The sequence below is a fragment of the Leuciscus leuciscus genome (assembly GCF_965113295.1).
Source record: "Leuciscus leuciscus genome assembly, chromosome: 1".
NCBI classification, from domain to species: Eukaryota; Metazoa; Chordata; class Actinopteri; order Cypriniformes; family Leuciscidae; genus Leuciscus; species Leuciscus leuciscus.
Genome location: NC_138725.1, coordinates 74,312,261 through 74,332,850, shown reverse-complemented (window position 1 = coordinate 74,332,850; position 20,590 = coordinate 74,312,261). Strand labels below are relative to the sequence as shown.

General features: G+C 37.9%; 1 protein-coding gene across 1 annotated transcript; it reads right to left on the bottom strand.

Moving 5' to 3' along the window:
* Positions 1-432: 432 nt before the first annotated feature.
* On the bottom strand, positions 433-20,383 carry LOC309511059 (splicing factor U2AF 65 kDa subunit-like). Its single transcript, XM_082186090.1, has 11 exons — positions 20,142-20,383; positions 16,765-16,939; positions 15,641-15,744; positions 13,923-14,074; positions 13,575-13,691; positions 10,076-10,214; positions 9,287-9,366; positions 4,685-4,807; positions 2,966-3,052; positions 2,550-2,792; positions 433-1,485 (listed from the first exon to the last, which is right to left on the bottom strand). The coding sequence occupies exons 1-11, from the start codon at positions 20,188-20,190 to the stop codon at positions 1,354-1,356; spliced, it is 1,401 nt and encodes a 466-aa protein (XP_082042216.1). The 5' UTR covers positions 20,191-20,383; the 3' UTR covers positions 433-1,353.
* Positions 20,384-20,590: the final 207 nt, after the last annotated feature.

The window sequence follows — 20,590 nt, the reverse complement described above, 5'->3', positions numbered from 1 at the left end:
AAATGTATAATATAAATGTTCATGATAATAGCATATTTGCTTATTACCTTAATCCCAAAAATAAATAAAAATTGTAATAATAATAATTACAGTGTATAATGTGGAAAGAAAAACAGCAATATATTTATTATAATAATATAATATAAATTAATATAAATAATATTAATATAAATTATATAATTAATATAAATTATATAAAATTTATATTAATTATATTAATATAAATTAATATAAAATTTATAATATAAATGTTCATGATAATAGCATATTTGCTTATTACCTTAATCCCAAAAATAAATAAAAATAGTAATAATAATAATTACAGTGTATAATGTGGAAATAAAAACAGCAATATATTTATTATAATAATATAATATAATATGATATAATACATCATGGAGGCATTTGTTGACTTAAATATTTGATATTTGATAAGTTAAAAAAGACAGTAACATGAATAAGCTGTCATTAGTATGACGCATAAGCTCTGTTCCTAACAAAACTCGTTCAATGTCTATGTTAAAGAGCATGTAATGCATCTGGGTTGTGTGTTTGCAGTGTTCAGTGTTGTGTGAAGTTAGCATTTAGCGTCAGGTTAATACAAAGACACACAAAACAATCTCTAGTCTGAGAATCATGTCCTATTCTGATATTCTTTGTTCTAAGTATAGGCACAACATGACAAGTTTCAGGTGTCGAGTGATATTTCTGTTCTCACGAAGCCTCAAAATCACAGTCAAATAGAGCAAATCTGATGTTTCAAACACAGGTAACTGAAGCAGGATTTTGGACCAATGGGGTTTCACTGTGGGCGGGGCCAACAAGATGTTTTGTCATACACTGCTGCAGGATTTATGTTCACACATACAGTGATTTCATCAGCTCATCGAGTGGCAGTATATTTGGTCATTCCTACTCAGTGCTCAATTGATAATGAATCATACAGTGAAATCGCTCCTGTCCTCTATCTCACACAAGACAAATCACATGTGCTCTAATGCCTTCACTCCTAATTGTAGTTTGTCAGCTGTCATTTACCTAAAACTAAACCCTCCTGGCCACGCCCACATCACATCACGTTGCCTGATGCCCGCTTGATTTTGGAAATCACCAATTCTCGTTGAAAATGAGTGACTAGTGTAAATCACCATATGTGTGAACACCCGTTAACATGGAAGAGATCGCTTGACACTGCTGTACTAAATGACTCAGTTATTTCTACATGGCTACTCAGATCAATTTTTTTCAATAAGGAAAAGTAATTGAGAAGTCAAAGTAGAAGATGACAAGTGTAAAACTACATACAGCTCATTAAATCGTCACACTCAGATGTTGCATTCTCTCTCTTTGCCCTCAGAACTCATGTCTGTGATACATGTCTGGATCGTAGTATTTGGTGACCACCACACGGTTAGCAAACTTGCGTCCCGTCAGCGCTTGCATGGCCTTCTGGCATTCAGCAGCAGAGACGTACTCCACGAAAATCTGCAACAGAGAGAAACTACCGCTATAAGACAAGCCTTGGAGTATGAATAAGTATTGAGAAGTATTTAAACAGCAATATTGAGATACTATTATAGTTTTAGTTAATATTTTGAATTGCCAATTCAGTGATAATCTCTTTGCTAACTGCATTAGCACATGCATGAGTGCGAGTGCGTTTGTTTGCTAGCAGGGATTCGCGTTAAATTGATGATGCATACTGTAACTAAAATTACAGTAAAGAACTGTAAATGAACAGCTGCTCTTGTTTTGCTGCTTTTCGCAGTTGTGCTGTGCTTTTACAGTACAATTGTAGTTGCTGATTTATGGTACTTTTGTTAATTTACAATCTTACTGGCAACCAAAATTGCCAGTAAGTTACTGTGAGTTTTACAGTACTTTTTAGAGTAGTTTTTATTTTCATATTTTTAATGTTAAGTCATTTAAATTTTTTAGTTTGTAATGTTAAGTAATTGTGTTTTTGTCTTTTTATTCGTTTTTTGTTGATGTTTGAATGTCTATTTTGTTTTATGTGAATGTTTTTTTAGTTTTTTTTTTAGATTTAGCTTTAATTATTTAAGTACATCAAGTTCAAATAAACGAAAATGAGAAATGTTGCCGTGGCAACTACCCTAAAGTAAATACGTTTTTTATATTTTGTGTTATTTCAGTTAATGCTTATTTTATTTCAAGTAAGAAAATGTTTTTTTAATGGTTTTAGTTTTACTTAATAATAATGATGCAATGATGCAAACAGAGCCTCAGTAATAAATAAAAAAATTAATAAAATTACATTTCGAATTCGCTCAAAATTTACATTCTGTCACCATTTATTAATCTTCATGCTGTTCCAAAGCTATATGTATTTTTTTTTATTTTTTTTTTTTAATAAATATCCAGTATGTGCTCTTTTATAAAATAACAAGGTAAGTAAATAATGGCAGAATTTTAATTCACTGTAGAGCTGAACTATTCCTCGAATCCTATTAAAATCTGACCAATTGATTATGAATATTGATTATGTGAATGTTTTCAGGTTATTTCCTACTCTTGAAGGCACTCATCACCTTCCCACAGCCTGGCACCTCCACACCATCCACGGGCCTCGGGATCTCGATAGAGCGCACAGTGCCGTACTTGCAGCACTCCTCACGGATGTCCTCCAGGATCTCCTCATAGTCCTCGTCGTCCAGCAGCTCCTCCGGCATGACCATGTTCAGCAGACACAACACCTCGGTGGGCAGGCCAGAGTTCTGCACCCGCTGCAGTCCCGGGACCTGGAGCGTGACTGGCGTCTCTACGACAGCAGTCTGCATGCAGAGAAGACATGATGCGAGACTGGACCTCTGACACAGCTGAGAGCTTGAAGATGGCCATATAAGTAAACAGCTTCATTGTTCTTGTCAATAATGGTCAGCTGTTATGGCAAAATAATAAGACATTCATGAACTGTTGTGTTGAAGTGTTGAGGGCTGGAACTTACAGGATTGGCATTCTTGGCGCCCACACTTGCCCTCTGGACGATGAGCTTTTTATCGCCGAGCTGCATGCCATGTAATCCAGCTACTGCCTGAACAAAACAGAACCGCTATCTGAGTCAATCTCTTTTGACCTACTGTATCATTGACCATCCTTAATAGTCTTAGGGTACGTTTACACGACAACGATATGCTTAAAACTGAGAAGTTTTTACTTTGAGTTCTCCACGTACAGACGACACCATTGTCAAAACAATCCTCATTTACACGGATCCGCGAAAACGTCTAAAACGCTGAATTCTTCTGCCAGGCCTTTAGATGGCGATTCAAAACTATAGACTGAATACGTAATATGCATGTGCGTGACATCATCGTCTTCAGAGATTCACGTTTTTGTTGTTTACACGGAGACCGTTCTCAAAAACGTGCACTTCGAAACCCGTTTTCAAAACTTTGCGTTTTCAGGCGCCCAAAACGCCGCTGTCGTGTAAACGAACGGCCAAAACACATAAAAGGTTTTACGTTTTTAGTTGAAAATGGTTTTGTGTAAACCGTAAAACAAAATAAAAAAGTTAATAATAAAATATATATACACAGATGAGCCAAAACATTGTGACAACCTGCCTAATATGATGTTGGTCTTCCGCATGCTGACAAAACAGCCCCGACCTGTCGAGGCATGGACTGTACGAGATCCCTGAAGGTGTCCTGTGGTTTCTGGCACCAAGACGTTAGCAGCAGATCCTTCAAGACCTGTAGGTTGTGAGGTGGAGCCACAGTGGATCGAACTTGTCAGTCCAGCAAATCTCACAGATTCCCAAATGTATTGAGATCTGGAGAATTTGGAGTCCAGGGCAACAACTTGAACTCTTCATCATGTTTCTCAAACCATTCCTGAACAATGTGTGGCAGGGTGCATTATCCTGCTGAAAGAGGCCACTTCCACCAGGGAACACCATTGTAGGCACTTTCGGCGATGGACAGGGGTCATCATCGGCACTCTGATTGGTCTGTGGCTACTCTGCCCTATACGCAGAAGATGCACTGTGTGTTGTGACACATTACTCCCATAACCATCATTCAAATTGTGTGTGACTTCTGGTACCACAGTAGACCTTCGGTTGGCTCGGACCAGACAGAATAGCATTCGTTGCCCTCGTGCTTCAATGAGCCTTGGGAGCCCAACACCATGTAGACGATTTGTGGTTTGTCCCTCTTCGGACCACTGTTGGTAAATTCACACCACTTCTTACTGAGAGCAAGCCGTTTCAGAGATACTCTGACTCAATCGCTTTGCCATAACAATTTGGCCCTTGTCAAAGTCACTCATATCTTTATTCCTGCCCATTTCTCCTGTATCCAACATGTTGATTACAAGAACTGATTGTTTGCTTACCATCTAATCTACCCAGACCTTAATATGTGGCCTTGTTAGGAGATGATCAATGATATTCACTTCACTTGTGTTTGGTCATAATGTTTTGGCTCATCAGTGTAGAGTCCCTGTTTCCTTGATATGTAGTAAGCAAATAATTAGCTAAATATATCTTTATATATATGTCTTTGACATTTGGGATGAAATATAACCCGTTTATGTCCTTATGACATGTTTTATGAGATTCATTTTGACTTCACTTTTCAATAATATATGTGCATTAACCAATAATGATCCATGTAAACTAAGAGGATGTGTTCCTTTGATACTTAAACCTGAATTGACTGACCTGGTCAGTCGCGCTGATATCCACATATTCACAGAAAGAATAGCCTTTGGACAGTGATGTGGCACTGTCTTTCACAAGGTTGAAGGCTTTGAGAGGACCAAATGATGTCAGGAGCTCTTTAACCTGCACAACAGTCGAGGACGCACAGGTATGTGAACACAACAGCAGCTGACAGTGCAAATCCTACCCAATCCTGTCCAGTGAACCCATGATGGGGGTGTACAAGATGGCAGGTCCAATAGAGCGCAACAGTGGCTTCTGGGAGTTAAAATCTCATTCACTGTCTCCAAAGAGAAATAGAGATTTTTTTAAACAATAATGGATAAAACTGCATAAGCTCATGATTACATGATTCAAAATGTTGAACTTCATTCCCCCATAAAGACCTTATTATACAGTCTTATACTTTTGTTTACTCACTTTTAGGTTTTAAAGTCCCCTTGTGGAGAAAATCAAGCTTTTATTGTTGTTTATATGTCTATGTGGTGTTTTTAATATGCTTTAAGACAAATCATGTGCAAATTCATAAGTCGACACCATTGCGGAGTATTTTCTCCTTAAAACTGCAGTGAACCAAAGACAGTCTCAAAAACACAGTTTGAAATCGCTGGTGTTTCTGACGTCACAAACTACCTTAACCAATCAGATCAATGTGTAATGAGTGGATCTCTGAGCTGGTGCGGGTGAGTGGAGGCGGGGCTCATTTGCATATTCATAGAACCGCGTATACTAAATGAGGCAAGGGTGTCGAGTTACAGTCAAGATATTTTAAGCCATGAAGAAATTTTAAATATGTAATTTTGGTGATCAAAGATGAGTCTTAAGGGATAAAAATATTGACTACAGGGAGACTGAAATGAATAGAAAATATACTTCTGAAACCAAGGCCACTGAAAAGGTCAGCTGTTGCGCTCTATTCCTGCAGTACATCGACACACCACACGACACATGTTGAACACAAGAAAACATTATTATCTTGATTTTCCCTTCTTTTTATGAATGCAGAAGGGGACGATTCTAGTGGTCTTCACTCCAGCCATTCTCAATATTACAATTATTATTATGATTTATGCAATATGTTTATTCAGTGTAACTACAGTTGTGTTTCTGAGTCTTAAGGGGCGGTTACACTACACTTTTTGTTCCACTGGCAAATGTGGAACACGAGAAACTAATTCATGCGAAGGTTTTGATGAATTTCAAAGCTTGGGGAACTCGAATTTGTATCACATGAAGACATGTGACCAATAGAAGAATGACCCGTCACAGAATTTGGAAAATGTAAAAAGAGTGTGACGTCATATGTCGTCTATTGCAGTGTCCGAAGAATTTCACATGCTCAAAGCCTAGTGTGAGCGCCCCTTAAAACTGCCCCTCCTGGTTTAGACTATGACAAAGCGCAATTTCTTAAAGCAGTCACATACAAAAGTGCCACTATTATGCTATTTTAAAGGTTCCTAATGTTGTTTTGGAGGTCAGGTTTACATGCATCCAAGGCAAAACAATTTTTTATAAAAATTGTATTCTCATAATATATATTGCAGCATCACCTCTTTTTTTTCACAGTGTCTTGAAGTTGTAATTGGTCTACTCTGCTCTGCTCGGAAACCAAACGCTCATTAGCATATCTGAATTTCAGCTCCGGATCTTCCTCAGCACTTGATAAACAGTGGCTACGTTTACATGCACAACTTTTGTTTCAATCGGACTGAATTTATTCCCAACTGATGAATCTGAATGTAGTGTTTACATGAACGCTAAACATGTGATCGGGTTGATGTGCGCGTTTATATGTCACAAGCTTCAAATTGGAATAGATTTTTTGATGTTGCGCATTGATTTTTTTCCGATGTTGCGCATAGGCCTACTAATTAATCTCCTACAACGGTTATTTATTTGTTTTAAACAGTAGACTTAACATTTATCAATTTCTGGCTCATAATTTGGAGTAAATGAGCATATGAACCGTTGTGTCGTGCTGCTTATATTTATCACGCAGTAAAAATGCCCAAAACCAGTCGAAAGGAGAATTTTAGAATGACGGGACACTTATTTATATGACACTTTATTCAATCCGATCAAGTGTTTACATGTCCTCTCGATCGGATTAGAAAAGGAATAAACCACCCCTTTCAATCTGATCGAAATTTCAGTCGGATCGAGCTAAATCGGATCGATTAAGGTGTTTACATGAAGACTTATTGAATTATTTGGTTGCATGTAAACGTAGCCTGTGATATGAACGGTAAAATGCCGTCGGTTGTACCGTATCATTTTGAGCGCGAGTAATTATCCTTTGGAAGTGCATGAAAAGTGGTTTTGCTTTTGCAGCGCAGAAAACAGCGTCTTCTCGACATGTCGTCAACATGAACCAAACTCTAACTCCAGACATACCGAAGGTTCGAGCACGAAGTAAGCCTGGAATTACTGACGACTTGTTTCAGGGGGTTCAGATTCGGTTCTTTCTTTAGGAAGACAATAATAAAAAGCATAATAGGGACACTTTAAAATAATGTAAGAAAGGTGCATAAAGAAAGGTCCTTTCTTTGCATGCAATGATAAAAACATTTTTTAACAATCAAAGTTTCTGAAAAGTTTCTCCAAATTTCAAATCATTCAGACCAGTCAAAATGAGCCCTACGGTAGACATGAAGTGGTCTAACATCAATGTGAGTCACTTCCCCGTTTGTTTTATATGCACATTGCAGAGAGCTGAATTTGCTTCAACCAAACGTTCCAAAACATTTCACATTCACAGCCCTCCAAAAGCCCAACCCAGTTACCCAAAGACCCTTTAGTGATGTTCGCGCTCCGAGAGAGTGAAGGAAGAGAGAGGACAGCGAGGGGAGGGTCCCTGCTGACAGGAGGTGAATCCGTGTGAGGAACTGAATGTCTTACTTGCCTTGTGTTACATGTTGGCATGGCAGCAGTAGATCAGAACTACTGAACAAATTATGAGCGCAGACTTAACGATCTTACGGGCCCCTAGCTGGGGGACAAAGTGGGGGAACAAAAAATGAAAGAGCTGTGAGTTTCAAAGCAGTAACAGCGACTGCAAGAAAGAAAATATATGAGAATATGAATGAAATAAATACCAGGGTACATTCAGCTCCAATTGATTAAATTAGTTAGTTAGCTAAAATCCAATTAGATCAATGAGGTGCACCATTACCCAAACCCCCTCGGTTGTGTCTGCAATAGAAACAACAAACTTCTGCAAGCGCACTTATGAAATATGGTGTGTGACTTCTAGCTTTACTCCATCTTCACCTGCACATATAACTGCAAATTTTGCTGTAATTACGGCTCCTATCAAAAATCTAATCAGCTATATTCACACCGCAGCTGAATGTGGACCAGATCCCTCTCATGTGACACAGATCTGCTTTTGGATGACAGTGTGAAGAGCAAAAATATGAATTCAGTTACAATTTTGTTTGCATCAGTGTGAACAATCAAGTCGGAATTCATGCGATTATTTCAATTTTAACTAATACATAACTTGGACATAATCATAGCATATTATAAGTTAAATATTACATTTTTGGAGGCATTTATTGTACCGTATTTATTTATTATATTCTTATTTTGTGAGTATTTTTCTGCATTGTCAGCCATTTAAACACTGGAATATTCCTTGCACCACTAATTGCTCTTTTCATGGGTCAGAGAAGATTGGGTCAAATAATCAAACACATCAATGACTGACACATAGCCACAATTTTTGCAAGATATTGACATGAAACCTATTTATCATTGCAAACAAAGTACAGAGTTTACAGGGCTAGTTTAATGACAACAAAACAATGTTATTTCATAATATTACATAGTATTTATTAATATATTGAATTAGCTTTTACTTTTATATTTTCAGGTTTAATTTTAGTTCAGTATTAATTTATTTTATTCTGTGTTTTTGTCATTTTTAAAATTAATTAATTAATTTAATTCCAGTTTCCATTTCAGTAATTTTAGGATTTTAAGTTGCCATGGCAGTTGCCTTTCTAATTTTCGTTTAAGTTTTTAATGTAAGTTTTTGGTTAATATTTATATATTATTCAGTTATCCACATTTAATAGTTTTATTTTTATTTGTATTATATATATATATATATATATATATATATATATAATACAAATAAAAATAAAAATAAAACTATTTATATTTATATTTATTTATATTTTATAGTTATATAAAAACAAATTTTATTTTATTTTATTTATTTAGTCTGCAGTTTGGAATGAATTTGAGCAGAAAATTAAAAATGGGCACATTTGCTTGCAGTGTGAACGTAGCCTAAATATCAACAGGTATCCATTTCACTCTTTCAATGTGGTCTTAACATTTAAAAAATGAAAAAATGATCTACCAGTTAGATTAAAAGTGTCATGGCTGATGATGTTACACTAAAGGGATTTCAGCTACAGGCTTTCTGTATGTCAGTAAAGTAATATGTACTATTTCCACACATGTATATATTCTGACAAACACAATTTTGAATGGGCAATACGAAAATGGGATACTCTTTGCTAGTGTACACAACCAACTGACCTTAGGTCCTAATAACTGATTAACTGATGGAGAAGCAAGGTTAAAGTGTACCTGATCATCATTGAGATAATTTGGTAGACCTCCAATGAAGAGTTTATGAGGGGAGTCCGGTACAACTGTGGAAACAACACCTGAAAAACAAGGACAACAGGATTTTAATGCCGTGGACAATATAAATAAACATGGCAACATAAAAAAAAAATTGGTTGTGTTTAAGTCAGTTTTCTATATCTTCAAAATAAGAATTCAAAACTCAACCCTTCTTGTGGCTTACTGACTCAACCAATGGCATATTTTTTTGGTGTGTCAGAAAAACAGGTAATCCTAACACAAACTGACACCATTAGTTGAGCCAATGTTGTTATGTCTAATCCATAAAAAGAAATCAATTGCAGTTCTGTTTGATGTTGCCAGTGGTGCATAAATTGCAGACTTTGGGCCAGATTTAATAACAGCTTGCGTCAGCGGCATCGCAAACCCTCTTTCCCCACCACTGTCTGATTTACCAAAGACAGGCAGAGAGAAATTAGCGATGAAAAGGCGTGAACAGTTATTTTTGTTGCTGACCTTACTGCATTTCCTGCTCTTGGTAGATTGCTTTGGTCGCAATGGAAATAAGCTTCTGCGTCTGTGTACTTTAATTAGTGCATTGACAGTAGACCGTCTTTAGAAATTTACAGCCCCGTCAATGCTTATATGGGATTTCAGTCTCACGCTAATTCGCCCTGTTTAGTAAATCTGGCCCTTTATTTTGAAAAAGCCCTGTAGAAAGTTGTACAATGTTTAATAGACTGCTGATCTAAAACACATGAAAAGGTAAAACATGGCAAAAGTCTTGACCTGGAACATGAAAAGCGGGCTGCTCAGAGATACCGGGAAGAGGGCGGTAGTCATGTGGACGTCTGATCTTCAGCGACTGTCCTTGAAAGATAATGCCATCAAATGCCATGGCCTGAGTGGTTTCATCCACTGATCGAAACTGGGGAAGATAGACAGTCTGATTCAGTCAGGAATAGCTCAGAGTAGCCCAGTTTCCTTAAATGTGTTAAATCCTGTGTTCACACTTGTGGTTTGGTTCTCTTGGTTCTTTTAGTCTGGACCAAAAAAGAAAATTATACATTTATTCCTGGTTCACTTAGCGTTTACATCGTAATTTTTAACACTCAACGCAAAGATTCAAAACAAAAAACAGATTTAATGACGTATACTTTATGGCAGAACTTAGAGAACATCCAAACCAATGCTGTGTGCAGAGCTAAACATGCTTGTTGTATGTGCATATATTTGAAGGTATTTTGTACCAGCTGACAACTGGTGAAAAGCTTTTAAATGTGTAAAGGAGTCAAAACAGTGGCTGGAATTCCTACGTTAAACAAACAAATGAGGGAGATGCGCTTCCGACGCTGAAAAAATCAGAAAAATCAGAATAATTTCTTATTTGTGCATCCTCACTTCCTTTCCTCACGTCGCAGCTCCACCCCCTTTGGATACGAGGGACGGTTGCAAGGAAAGACAATGAATGAGGACAGAGGAATCAAAGGAAATCTTATTTGTACAATGGAATATTCTTGATCACTCGAGTGTCACTTAAAAGCATCATCAACTGCCCTTATGTTGTTGAAGTTTGATTATTTAAGAAATGTATAATAAATAATAAAAAAGCAAGATGCCCTTTTGAAATATGTGAGATGTATGGTTTCTTTGAATGGCAAGGGTAAAACAACATTTTGAATTATTGTGACAGATGTAAAGGGAGAGGATAATTTATAAATGCGAGAAAGACACATATACAGAAAAATCTATAACACTGCTCAGTGTTCATATGGGTCCACACCAGAGTCCTGCAACGGGTCGGGTACCCGCGGGTATCCGCGGGTACCCGCATAAAAGTGGCTGAAACGGGTGGATTGTGACATTCCTAAAATTCACGGGCGGGGACGCGGGCGGATAATGAACTCCTTGCGGGCGGGTAGCGGATGAAAAATATGTGCAATATTTGTCTAAATTACCAGCATTACACATACGAAAATATGTGTTTTATTCAGGCCATCCTTAAAAATAATCTTGTTTGCCGTAACCCGACCGACCCTGTCAATTTAGGACCGACCCAATTTAATTTTTTTCTCCCCTTTTAGTCCGACCAAGTTGCGACATTAAATGTCTCTGTACTGTAGGCTAATAGGCCTATGTGTTGTAGCCCAGTCATTAAAAAACGATTTAGTTTCATATTTATGTTTAAATAAAATAATATAATTTGTTTTATATATTTCATGTTGATTATATGAAAAGTGAAAAGCATGAATAAGATAAGATGATCCCGAATATCGTGAGACAAATGGAGTGGGCAGACATGATTTTGACCACTTCATTAAGTTTGTTCAGCCTTTCCTTAAAGTGAATTTCGTTTTGTATTAATTGTATCTTAATTTTAATCAATGTTTCATCTACCAAATTCCGGGATTTAATAAATAAGTAAATATAGCAGGCAGGCAATATAATCAGGACACGGCCGGAGGCGCCCGCGCGTGAACTGATGAACTTAAATGAACCGAAACTCAACGTATAAGCTACTTGCCTCACAGACCTGAGAAATAGAAAGCATGAAATGTGTACTTTTAAACAAAACAATTCAAAACGAAAGAAAACAGACTGTTCTCTGCTTATAATCCGTATGAAATGTGCATTTCTCTCTGGCGCGTTCACTACTGCGAAGTTCGCGAGTCAGCATCGTCATCTTTGACACAGAAAACACTTGCTTATTAATAAACAATTGAAATATCTCATTGATATATTTGACATAGGCCTATTAATAATCATTACTTTTCCAAGTTCTTTGTGACAGCTTTTAGGTGCGTTATTGGCAGCGCACCCTTATGTTACATGAACGCGTCACCTGTGTGGTTTATCGCGGGCACGGGTCGGGTAACGGGCCAAATATTAACGGGTCTGGGCGGGTGCGGATTTAATTTTGATATTATCACGGGTGACGGGTCGGATCTGGTGCTGAACTTTGCGGGTACGGGCGGGGGCGGGTCTCCAAAAATGGACCCGTGCAGGACTCTGGTCCACACTACAGGGTTAAAATACACTGAAGCATTGTTGGAGTTGATGAGATAATTAAATGATTAATTGAGTAACGATTGGGCATTAATGATGAACACCTGCTGTCAACAAGCAGAATCACTGAGGAAAAGGAAACAACAAGAACAGAAAAAAAGAGACGAAACACAACTGACCTCCAGCCATTAACCTTATTATTAACCAGTTTGACTTCATTTCATACATCTATGAAAGTTCTTATTGAGAATTAACAGAGGTTTAGATGTTGATGTTTTATTGAATGTTTTTGTTATTCACCATTATGATGATCAGTGTTTGCTTTAGTTGGGCTCTTGACTTTTTAACATTAGATTTTCTCTTGGTTGCTGCAACTTTGTATTTATAAAGCAATGCAAGAGAAAATAAGATCAGGTCATGATGGTTAAGTTTTGATAATGGCGTAATCATCATGTAATGACCTGATTCACTGATCTCATTCATAGTCTAAAGCTCTGATTATGATTGATGTGTAACTTTAGCAAAGATGATTGTAGCTCTATGATTCTACAGATTGAGATCCAGCAGAGATAAACTGAACCATTTCAAAAATACGTTTTGCACAGAAACTTCTAATACATCTATTTAAGTATTTTAGAAGTACCCCAGGTATGCTTAAGCATTCGGTCCTTTTTAGAGTCGCATCTTGAAATCACGTTTCGTTTTTGGTTCGTTTAGATGTCTTTGGTCAATGTTACATTCATATTTCAGTCGAACCGCACCAGAGATTGTTTGGAAGTGGACTGAGACACTCTGAAAAGTTGGGTCTTGGTCCGCTTGTTCGGATGGCAGCGTTCACACTTGAACCGCACTAACAGAGCAATCACACCAGAGTTTGTTTAAATCAAACCAAACCGGCCAAGTGTGAACACACCCTTATTGGCGCTTTGATCGTCATTTCTGTAGATTTTGTAAAGCTTTGGTTGTCTTCCGATGTCATCATGTGTTTAAAACATGCACAATATTGAAATGCCTAGAACAACAATATGGAAAGATATTTTTATGGCATTAGGCCTATGGATTACATTTGTTTGTTTGCTAAGCAAAACTACAATGGATGGAAACAAGACTTTTAATTAAAACTTTTATGGACCAAATTACATTTGAAATTCAAGTGACTTTACTAATATTAACACTCCACCATTATTATTGTCTTTACAAATATATTCCTATATTCTTTATCATTCTATTGCAGTCTATTTCTGTCAGACTACTTAACTGAGTGACATCTGTATTGTCTCACCTCTAAGAAAGCAAAGTTCTTGTCCTGGTTGATCTGCACTGCGAGCACAGGATTGCTGGGAGCTTGAGACAGTCCTGCAAGTCTCATCTGGGTATTGAAGAATTCAGCCATTGACTCCTGAGAGATAAACATAAAAGCAGGACTTTCCCAGAGAAATGTATTTCTTTATAAAAATAAAAAATACAAAAAAACCTCTTTACATCAAAACAAACTTTAACTCTCATTTCTAGAAATAACTTTTCATCTGTAACTTTCAAGTTAAATGGCTGATTCGTCATTGCACAAGAGGATAAGAACTGAACTGTACAAAAAAAAATGTTTTGAGGGACACTATTCTGGGACACTTACCTCAGTGATGCCAAACGGGATGTTGCCAACATACAGGCGTCGTGCTTGCCTGGTCATCTGGCTGCCAACGGCGGGCACTTGTGTGGGTGCGACTGCCAAACCAGCATTAGTGGATGTAGCCAGCAGGGCAATGCTGGGGATCTGCCCAGCAGCTACATTACAACACAACCAATTCAAGCACAGTTCAGCCAAATATTGAATTATTTCAGTTGAAAACATGGTGTGCTGTAAAACACCAAAATGTAAAAAAGAATTTCCTTTCAAATGTTAAATGGATGAGAGTTGAGTGTTTCTCACAAAAGAATAAATACAACAAAAACTCTTAGTCTATCAACTCTTTTACTACAGATTTAATGTGGCACATCTGAACATTTATGCCCGGTTTCGCAGACAAGGCTTAAACTAGTCCCAGACTAAAATGCATGTTTGAGCTGTTTTAACTGAAAGAAACTCGCACTCATATATCTTAAAATATGTCAATGCCATTGTTTTGTCTCAAGATGCACATCAGTATTACACCATGTTTTTTTCTAAGACACGTTTATAAAAACTACTTGAAGGCCTAATCCTGGCGTAATCTAAGCACTGTCTGTGAAACCAGGCCATATAGTCTGAGTTTTATAATGTTTTACATAATTTTTTTAACTCAAAATGTTACCCTGCATCCAATGGAAGCTTGTTTCTGCCGTTTAATAAAAAAAATAAGTAATTGAGACTTTTTATCTCACAATTCTGACTTTTTTTCTCACCACTTCAGCTTTGTGAACTAATTGTCAAGTTCAAGAAACCAGTTGGAGATGACTTGAGCTTTGTGAAATGGCATGTTATCCTGCTGGAAGAAGCTATCAGAAGATGATACAATGTGGTCATAAAGGGATAGAGATGGTCAGCAACAATACTCAGGAAAGCAAAAAAATATCCCTCACACCATTACACCAGCAGCAGCCTGAACCGCTGATACAAGGCATTGTTGATCCATGCTTTCATGCCAAATTCTGACCCTCCTATCTGAACGTTGCAGCAGAAATAGAGACTCATCAAACCAGGTAATGTTTTTCCAGTCTTCTACTGTCCAGTTTTGGTGAGCTAGTGTGAATTGTTGCCTCAGTTTCTTGTTCTTAGCTGACAGGAGTGTCACCAGTGTGTTTTCTGCTGCTGCTTCAAGGTTTGATATGTTGTGTGTTCAGAGACGCTCTTCTGCATACCTCCATTGTAACGACTTGTATTTGAGTTACTGTTGTCTTTCTATCAGCTGAATCTGGTCATTCTCCTCTTTTATTTTAAATAAGGGATATTTACTCTTTTTCTGCCCATTCTCTGTAAACCCTAGAGATGGTTGTGTGTGAAAATCTCAGTAGATCATCAGTTTCTGAAATACTCAGACCAGCCCGTCTGGCACCAACAACCAAGACACATTTAAAGTCACTTAAATCACCTTTATTCCTCATTTTGATGCTCAGTTTGAACTTCAGCAGATCTTATTGATCTACATGTCTAAATGCTTTGAGTAGCTGCATGGGATTGGCTGATTAGATATTTGCATTAACAAGCAGTTGAACAGGTGTACCTAATAAAGTGGCCAGTGAGGTAAATGTCTTTCTCCACACATTTTGCTGCATTTTATTTCCTCTGTGTGCGTGTGCAACATCAGAAGTGCATAGGGGACGGGTGATCACGGCATTTACTGTTCTCGTGATCTTTGATTACTCATGCCGCACCTTGCATGGCTTTGTACTGCATTGGAGTGATGTGCTCAAAGCCTGAAGGGGGAACATCCCAATACTTGCACATCTTTTTCTTCCTTGTTCGACGTGGAGAATAGCTGAGAAAAAAAAAAATCAGAGTAGATGGTGAAGAAGCCGCACACTTAAAGGTATAGCGGAGGATTTTCTTTTTCCGGGTGGGTAGCCTATACTATTGGTCCACCTAAGTGTCAATCATTCTGGTGATATGTTTACGTAAGGCCGTCGTACGTGCTCGTCCCTAGGTAGTTTTCGCTTTCTGTGCATGCGCACTTTCAGGTGTATTATGTGTGATGAGTTACGGTTTCAGCCATTCCTTTGAAAATGGCTAAGGGTCTAAAGAGAAAAAATGTATACGAAGTGTATGATAAGAAGAGAAAGGCCGCAGAATATAGAAACAAGACCAGAGTGATTTTGGGTGAATATTTCACACGCTGGCGTGCGCTAAAAGCACAGGTTAGGCTTCCCACTGATGCTGCAGTCGCGAAGATTCTACTAGACTGGTAAAGTTTGGCATGCTTTTGGAGAAATCCATTTAAAATCACTGCTAGTAAAAGTTAATGTAAGCTATGATTAGCGATGCTAGCCCTGGCACAAGTCATGCACCGCGTAGACACGGTAAACATCTCAATTTGTCTAAAGTAGCCTTATGACCAAATGGTAAATGGTATCACGCTGAAATGTTCTAAATCCTTGTGTGTTCATTTTTGATAATTCCAATGTGTTCACCATAGTATTTATTACACAAATGCAACAAGCTACTTCTCCATTGCATATCATGTCTTGAGTCCTCGGTCACTCAATCGATCAGTATAATAAGTAAATAAAACACGGCAGGGCATTTGGCATTTTGTCTTGCATGAATGCGTTTAATAGGCGTTCCCTCTCGGGAGCAGATTGGAGAGGGCGGGTCTTTTCTAAAATTCGGAAAGATCCTCCGCTATACCTTTAATCAACTCTGCCAACTATTGTTGTGATGTCCACTTAGAAGACAACACTGCTTTTATAGTTTTACAGACAGCAGAAACAGTAAGGGTGCAAGAATAAACAAGTCCTGTGTTGGTTCTGATGGACAGTGTCAGGCTGGTGTTGAGTGGCACCTGTGTTTCTTCTGATCCCGTGAGCTGCTCCTGTGGTCCCGGCTCTTCCGGTCTCGACTGCGACTGCTCTTCCCTCGGCTGCGACTGCTTCTGTCTTTGCTCCAGCTGCACCGTTTCTTGCTGCGACCAGGAGAGCTACTGCGACTCCTCCTCTTATGCCTCTCCCTCTCTCTCTCTGCATGAATAATGTTATTCATATTAATGGAAATATCAAGTCTTTAAAAGTGAAAATATACTGTAATCCAAAATATCTCTGTTCAATTTCTAAGCAGAAGCCAGAGGTGCGCTGCTTCCGAACTCCCTGAAACACCTACATTGTAGTCTTGAGTTTTCATCCAGGAACGAACACGTCACAATATTCCTCATTTAAATAATTTCCGCCCAAGGCATACGCTAAATAAAGGGGCGGGTCTGGTTGAGTTAGTTAGTAGTGTGTTGAAACTAGCAGTTATGGTAAGGGACGGGGCATTTCCCAAACACGCTCAAAATGTTTGACCAATCACAACACATTGATCCAGTTGACCAATCAGAGCACATTGAGCTTTTCAGAAGGAGGGGCTTCATAGAGACAGGAACTAAACCGGGGCTGTGTCCGAAATCGCCACCTATAACCTCAAATAGGGCACTATTTAAGGGAACCGCCATTTGGTGTCTGAAACCATAGTGGATGTTATCAAGAGCACTCATTCAATCCCACAATGCACCACAACTAGAGTACAACTAATGTACACTCAACAGCTATTGAATACCCATAATGCACTGTGAGGGTCGTGTCGAATGAATTCCCGTGTCTGACCAGAAGATGGCGCCCGCAACTGAATCATCCATCCATCCATTTTCCAAACCGCTGGTCCAATGTGGGTACAACGTAATATCATACAGGTATAAGGTTTATACATGCTAGTTTCCATGACAGAGTTCAAGATAAATATTTTCATTACTACTGGAGCTGCCAGTTTGCTTAGTTTCAAATAATTATTAAACAGCAAGTACAAACTATGCAAAAGCAGCAAGTCTTCCAGCGCTCGGTGTCTGAATTCACTCACTCGTTTTCATTCACTCCTTCAACTGGACTATATTAGTGGAGTAATGTAGGGAATAGTGAATGAGGGTTTAGGGGGTGATTTCAGACATAGTCTGAGCGTTACTGACAGACTGGAAAGAGAGGAGCTGCAACAATGTCAAATATGTGAAAAATAATGTGTTTTTGAACGTTCAAGCATGAAAACCTATTCTAGTACAACCTAAAAACTAAATCAAGACTTTGTTAAAGGGCATAATATGTCGTTTTAATTCCTGTTTAATAATAATAATAATAATTCATTACATTTATATAGCGCTTTTCTCTGCACTCAAAGTGCTTTACATAGAAGGGGGGAATCTCCTCAACCTCCACCAATGTGCAGCATCCACCTGGATGATGCGACGGCAGCCATATTGCGCCAGAACGCCCACCACACACCAGCTTACTGGTGTAGAGGAGACAGTGATGAAGCCAATCAGTATATGAGGATGATTAGGAGGCCGAAGGATGGGATAGTTATGCAGTTGTTCTGGGTGATACTAGCTCAAATCAAAAGATCCCTCAAGTAAGATATTCTGTTGTCTAGATATGGCTTGAGGTCTATGGGATTTTTCACTTTTTGTACGCTTGTCGTATTTACACAAAACTGAGATGGTTTGATAATATGTTATTATTACATAATTTACAGGTATTTAATAAAGAATTTGCATTTGATGCCATCTGTCAAACCACACACATTTAATCACAAGAAAGGACACACTTGTGAAAGAATTGCTGAAGGAATCTGTTTTGTATATTTGCAAGGCTTAGATTCATTATACTTGACTGGATATTATGCAAGCAGCTCTATATCATATATATATATATATATATATATATATATATAAGTCATATCAGATGTCACTGTGTACATAAAAGCCACTAACAATACACTTGTGTCATGATTCGGTTCAAAACATGATCTCACTATGCTTTCAACAAAGCCAAAAGAGAGTTAAAATGGTAGGCTAATTATTACTTCTAACATACGCTGTATATTAAACTATTACATCAGTCATAGACCTGAATAGGTTTGGACTTGTTCTTCTCCCCCAATGCACAGAGCAATAGTGACACCAGAATATAAATATTCATAATTCACTTAGCTAAAAATAAAGTATCATGTTAGACACATATGCTTGAACTCTGTCCATGACTGCATACATTTAACATGTTTAAAATGTAGTATTTTATTAAATAATGTGTTTTATTTTTAATTGATCAATAATAATAACATGGAAGCTCAAAGGTGTGACCTTACGGTTTTGCCATATGTGACATTACCATATCTGATGTAAACTTTAATTTCGAGTGAACTATACATGATACATATTGTTGCATCTTTTTATTGTGATATATTGTGAGACAGTATATTGTTACACCCATATAAGCCAGTGTAAATAACTCATAGATGACACTGTAACATTTGGATATTTATAAGCGAGCGTGCGCACACACACACACACACACACACACACACACACACACACACACACACACACACACACACACACACACACACACACACACACACACACACAGTATTAACCCAGTCTTATCATAACAGTGCTTATATATTTGTTAGGTTTTCAATGATGTATTGAATATTTACTGAAGACAACTAAGAATTATGTTATAAGAACAACTTTGTGAAATGTTAGAGGATAATGTTGATAGTTTGATTCTCTACACCTGTGGTTCCTCTGCTGGACTTCAGACGGGCACTAAAAATCCCCAAAACACCAGCAGATTAACAGGGATTGAGCAAAAATGATCAGTAAATGAAGAAAAGGATCCTGTAGCATTTGAACACAGATGACACTTGCTTTGATATTATGTTATCTATGCAATGAAATTCATATATTTATATTTCAATCATTGCTTGTGTTCAAAAGTGTCCAAATACTTTTGGGGCCACTATATAGTGCAACTAACTATATCTGTGTTAAATATTATAAATAAATCTGTATCATTTAAAATGCATTCTGCAATTATGTGTTCCTATGAAGAAACGCACATGCACATTTAGTTGCATGTGTGATTGACAGATGGCAACATTGCGAAAACTTGAAAAATTCTATATTGAAACTAAAATTAAAATAGTTTCAATAGTGTTCATAACATACCTATATTAGCCTGGTGACAGTTGCTATCGTTTATTTATCATTCATCATCACAGTCATTGTTTGTGTTAATTGTGTTATGCTGTTATGTCCAGGCAGGGTTTAATAGACTGAAGCAGAGCACACACACACACACACACACACACACACACACACACAGGTCATGAACACTGCAGATGTCTTTACTGTACCTTGCCGATTCTCGCTCAGCTGTTTCTCGAACTCCTCGAAATCAGACATGATCAGATCTGACGGGTCAGGCTCTCATGTGAGTGTCAGCTCATAAACACAGGCACTGAACAACACTATAGTGATCCGCTCTCTCATCTGATAACGGTGGCGCGATGTCAACATGTGCTGAAAACGTGTGTTTAGGAAATCAGACCTATATTTGAAAACAGACTGGGAACCTTCACTGCAGGTCTAGGCTAGTGGGCGGGGCTTACCACTGTGGGCGTGCGTTTCGGCGATTCTAATTGGCTGACACTGCTGTCCGTTGCAGATGCAGGCGGTTACGCGTCTTCTAATTGGTCTACACTTGTCTTACCCTTTCAAGCAGGAAGTAACAATCATTATTAGCTGTTGAACTACAATAACAGAGGCAGTGTCCGAAATCACCCCCTATACACTTAGGAAAATA

Excerpts from the sequence above, each read along its gene's own strand:
- LOC309511059 (XM_082186090.1), bottom strand. The coding sequence starts at position 20,190 with ATGTCTGATTTCGAGGAGTTCGAGAAACAGCTGAGCGAGAATCGGCAA. Across the intron at positions 14,075-15,640 it reads GCAGTACAAAGCCATGCAAG|CTGCTGGGCAGATCCCCAGC; the intron begins GTGCGGCATGAG and ends GTTGTAATGTAG. Across the intron at positions 1,486-2,549 it reads AGGTGCCAGGCTGTGGGAAG|ATTTTCGTGGAGTACGTCTC; the intron begins GTGATGAGTGCC and ends TCTCTGTTGCAG.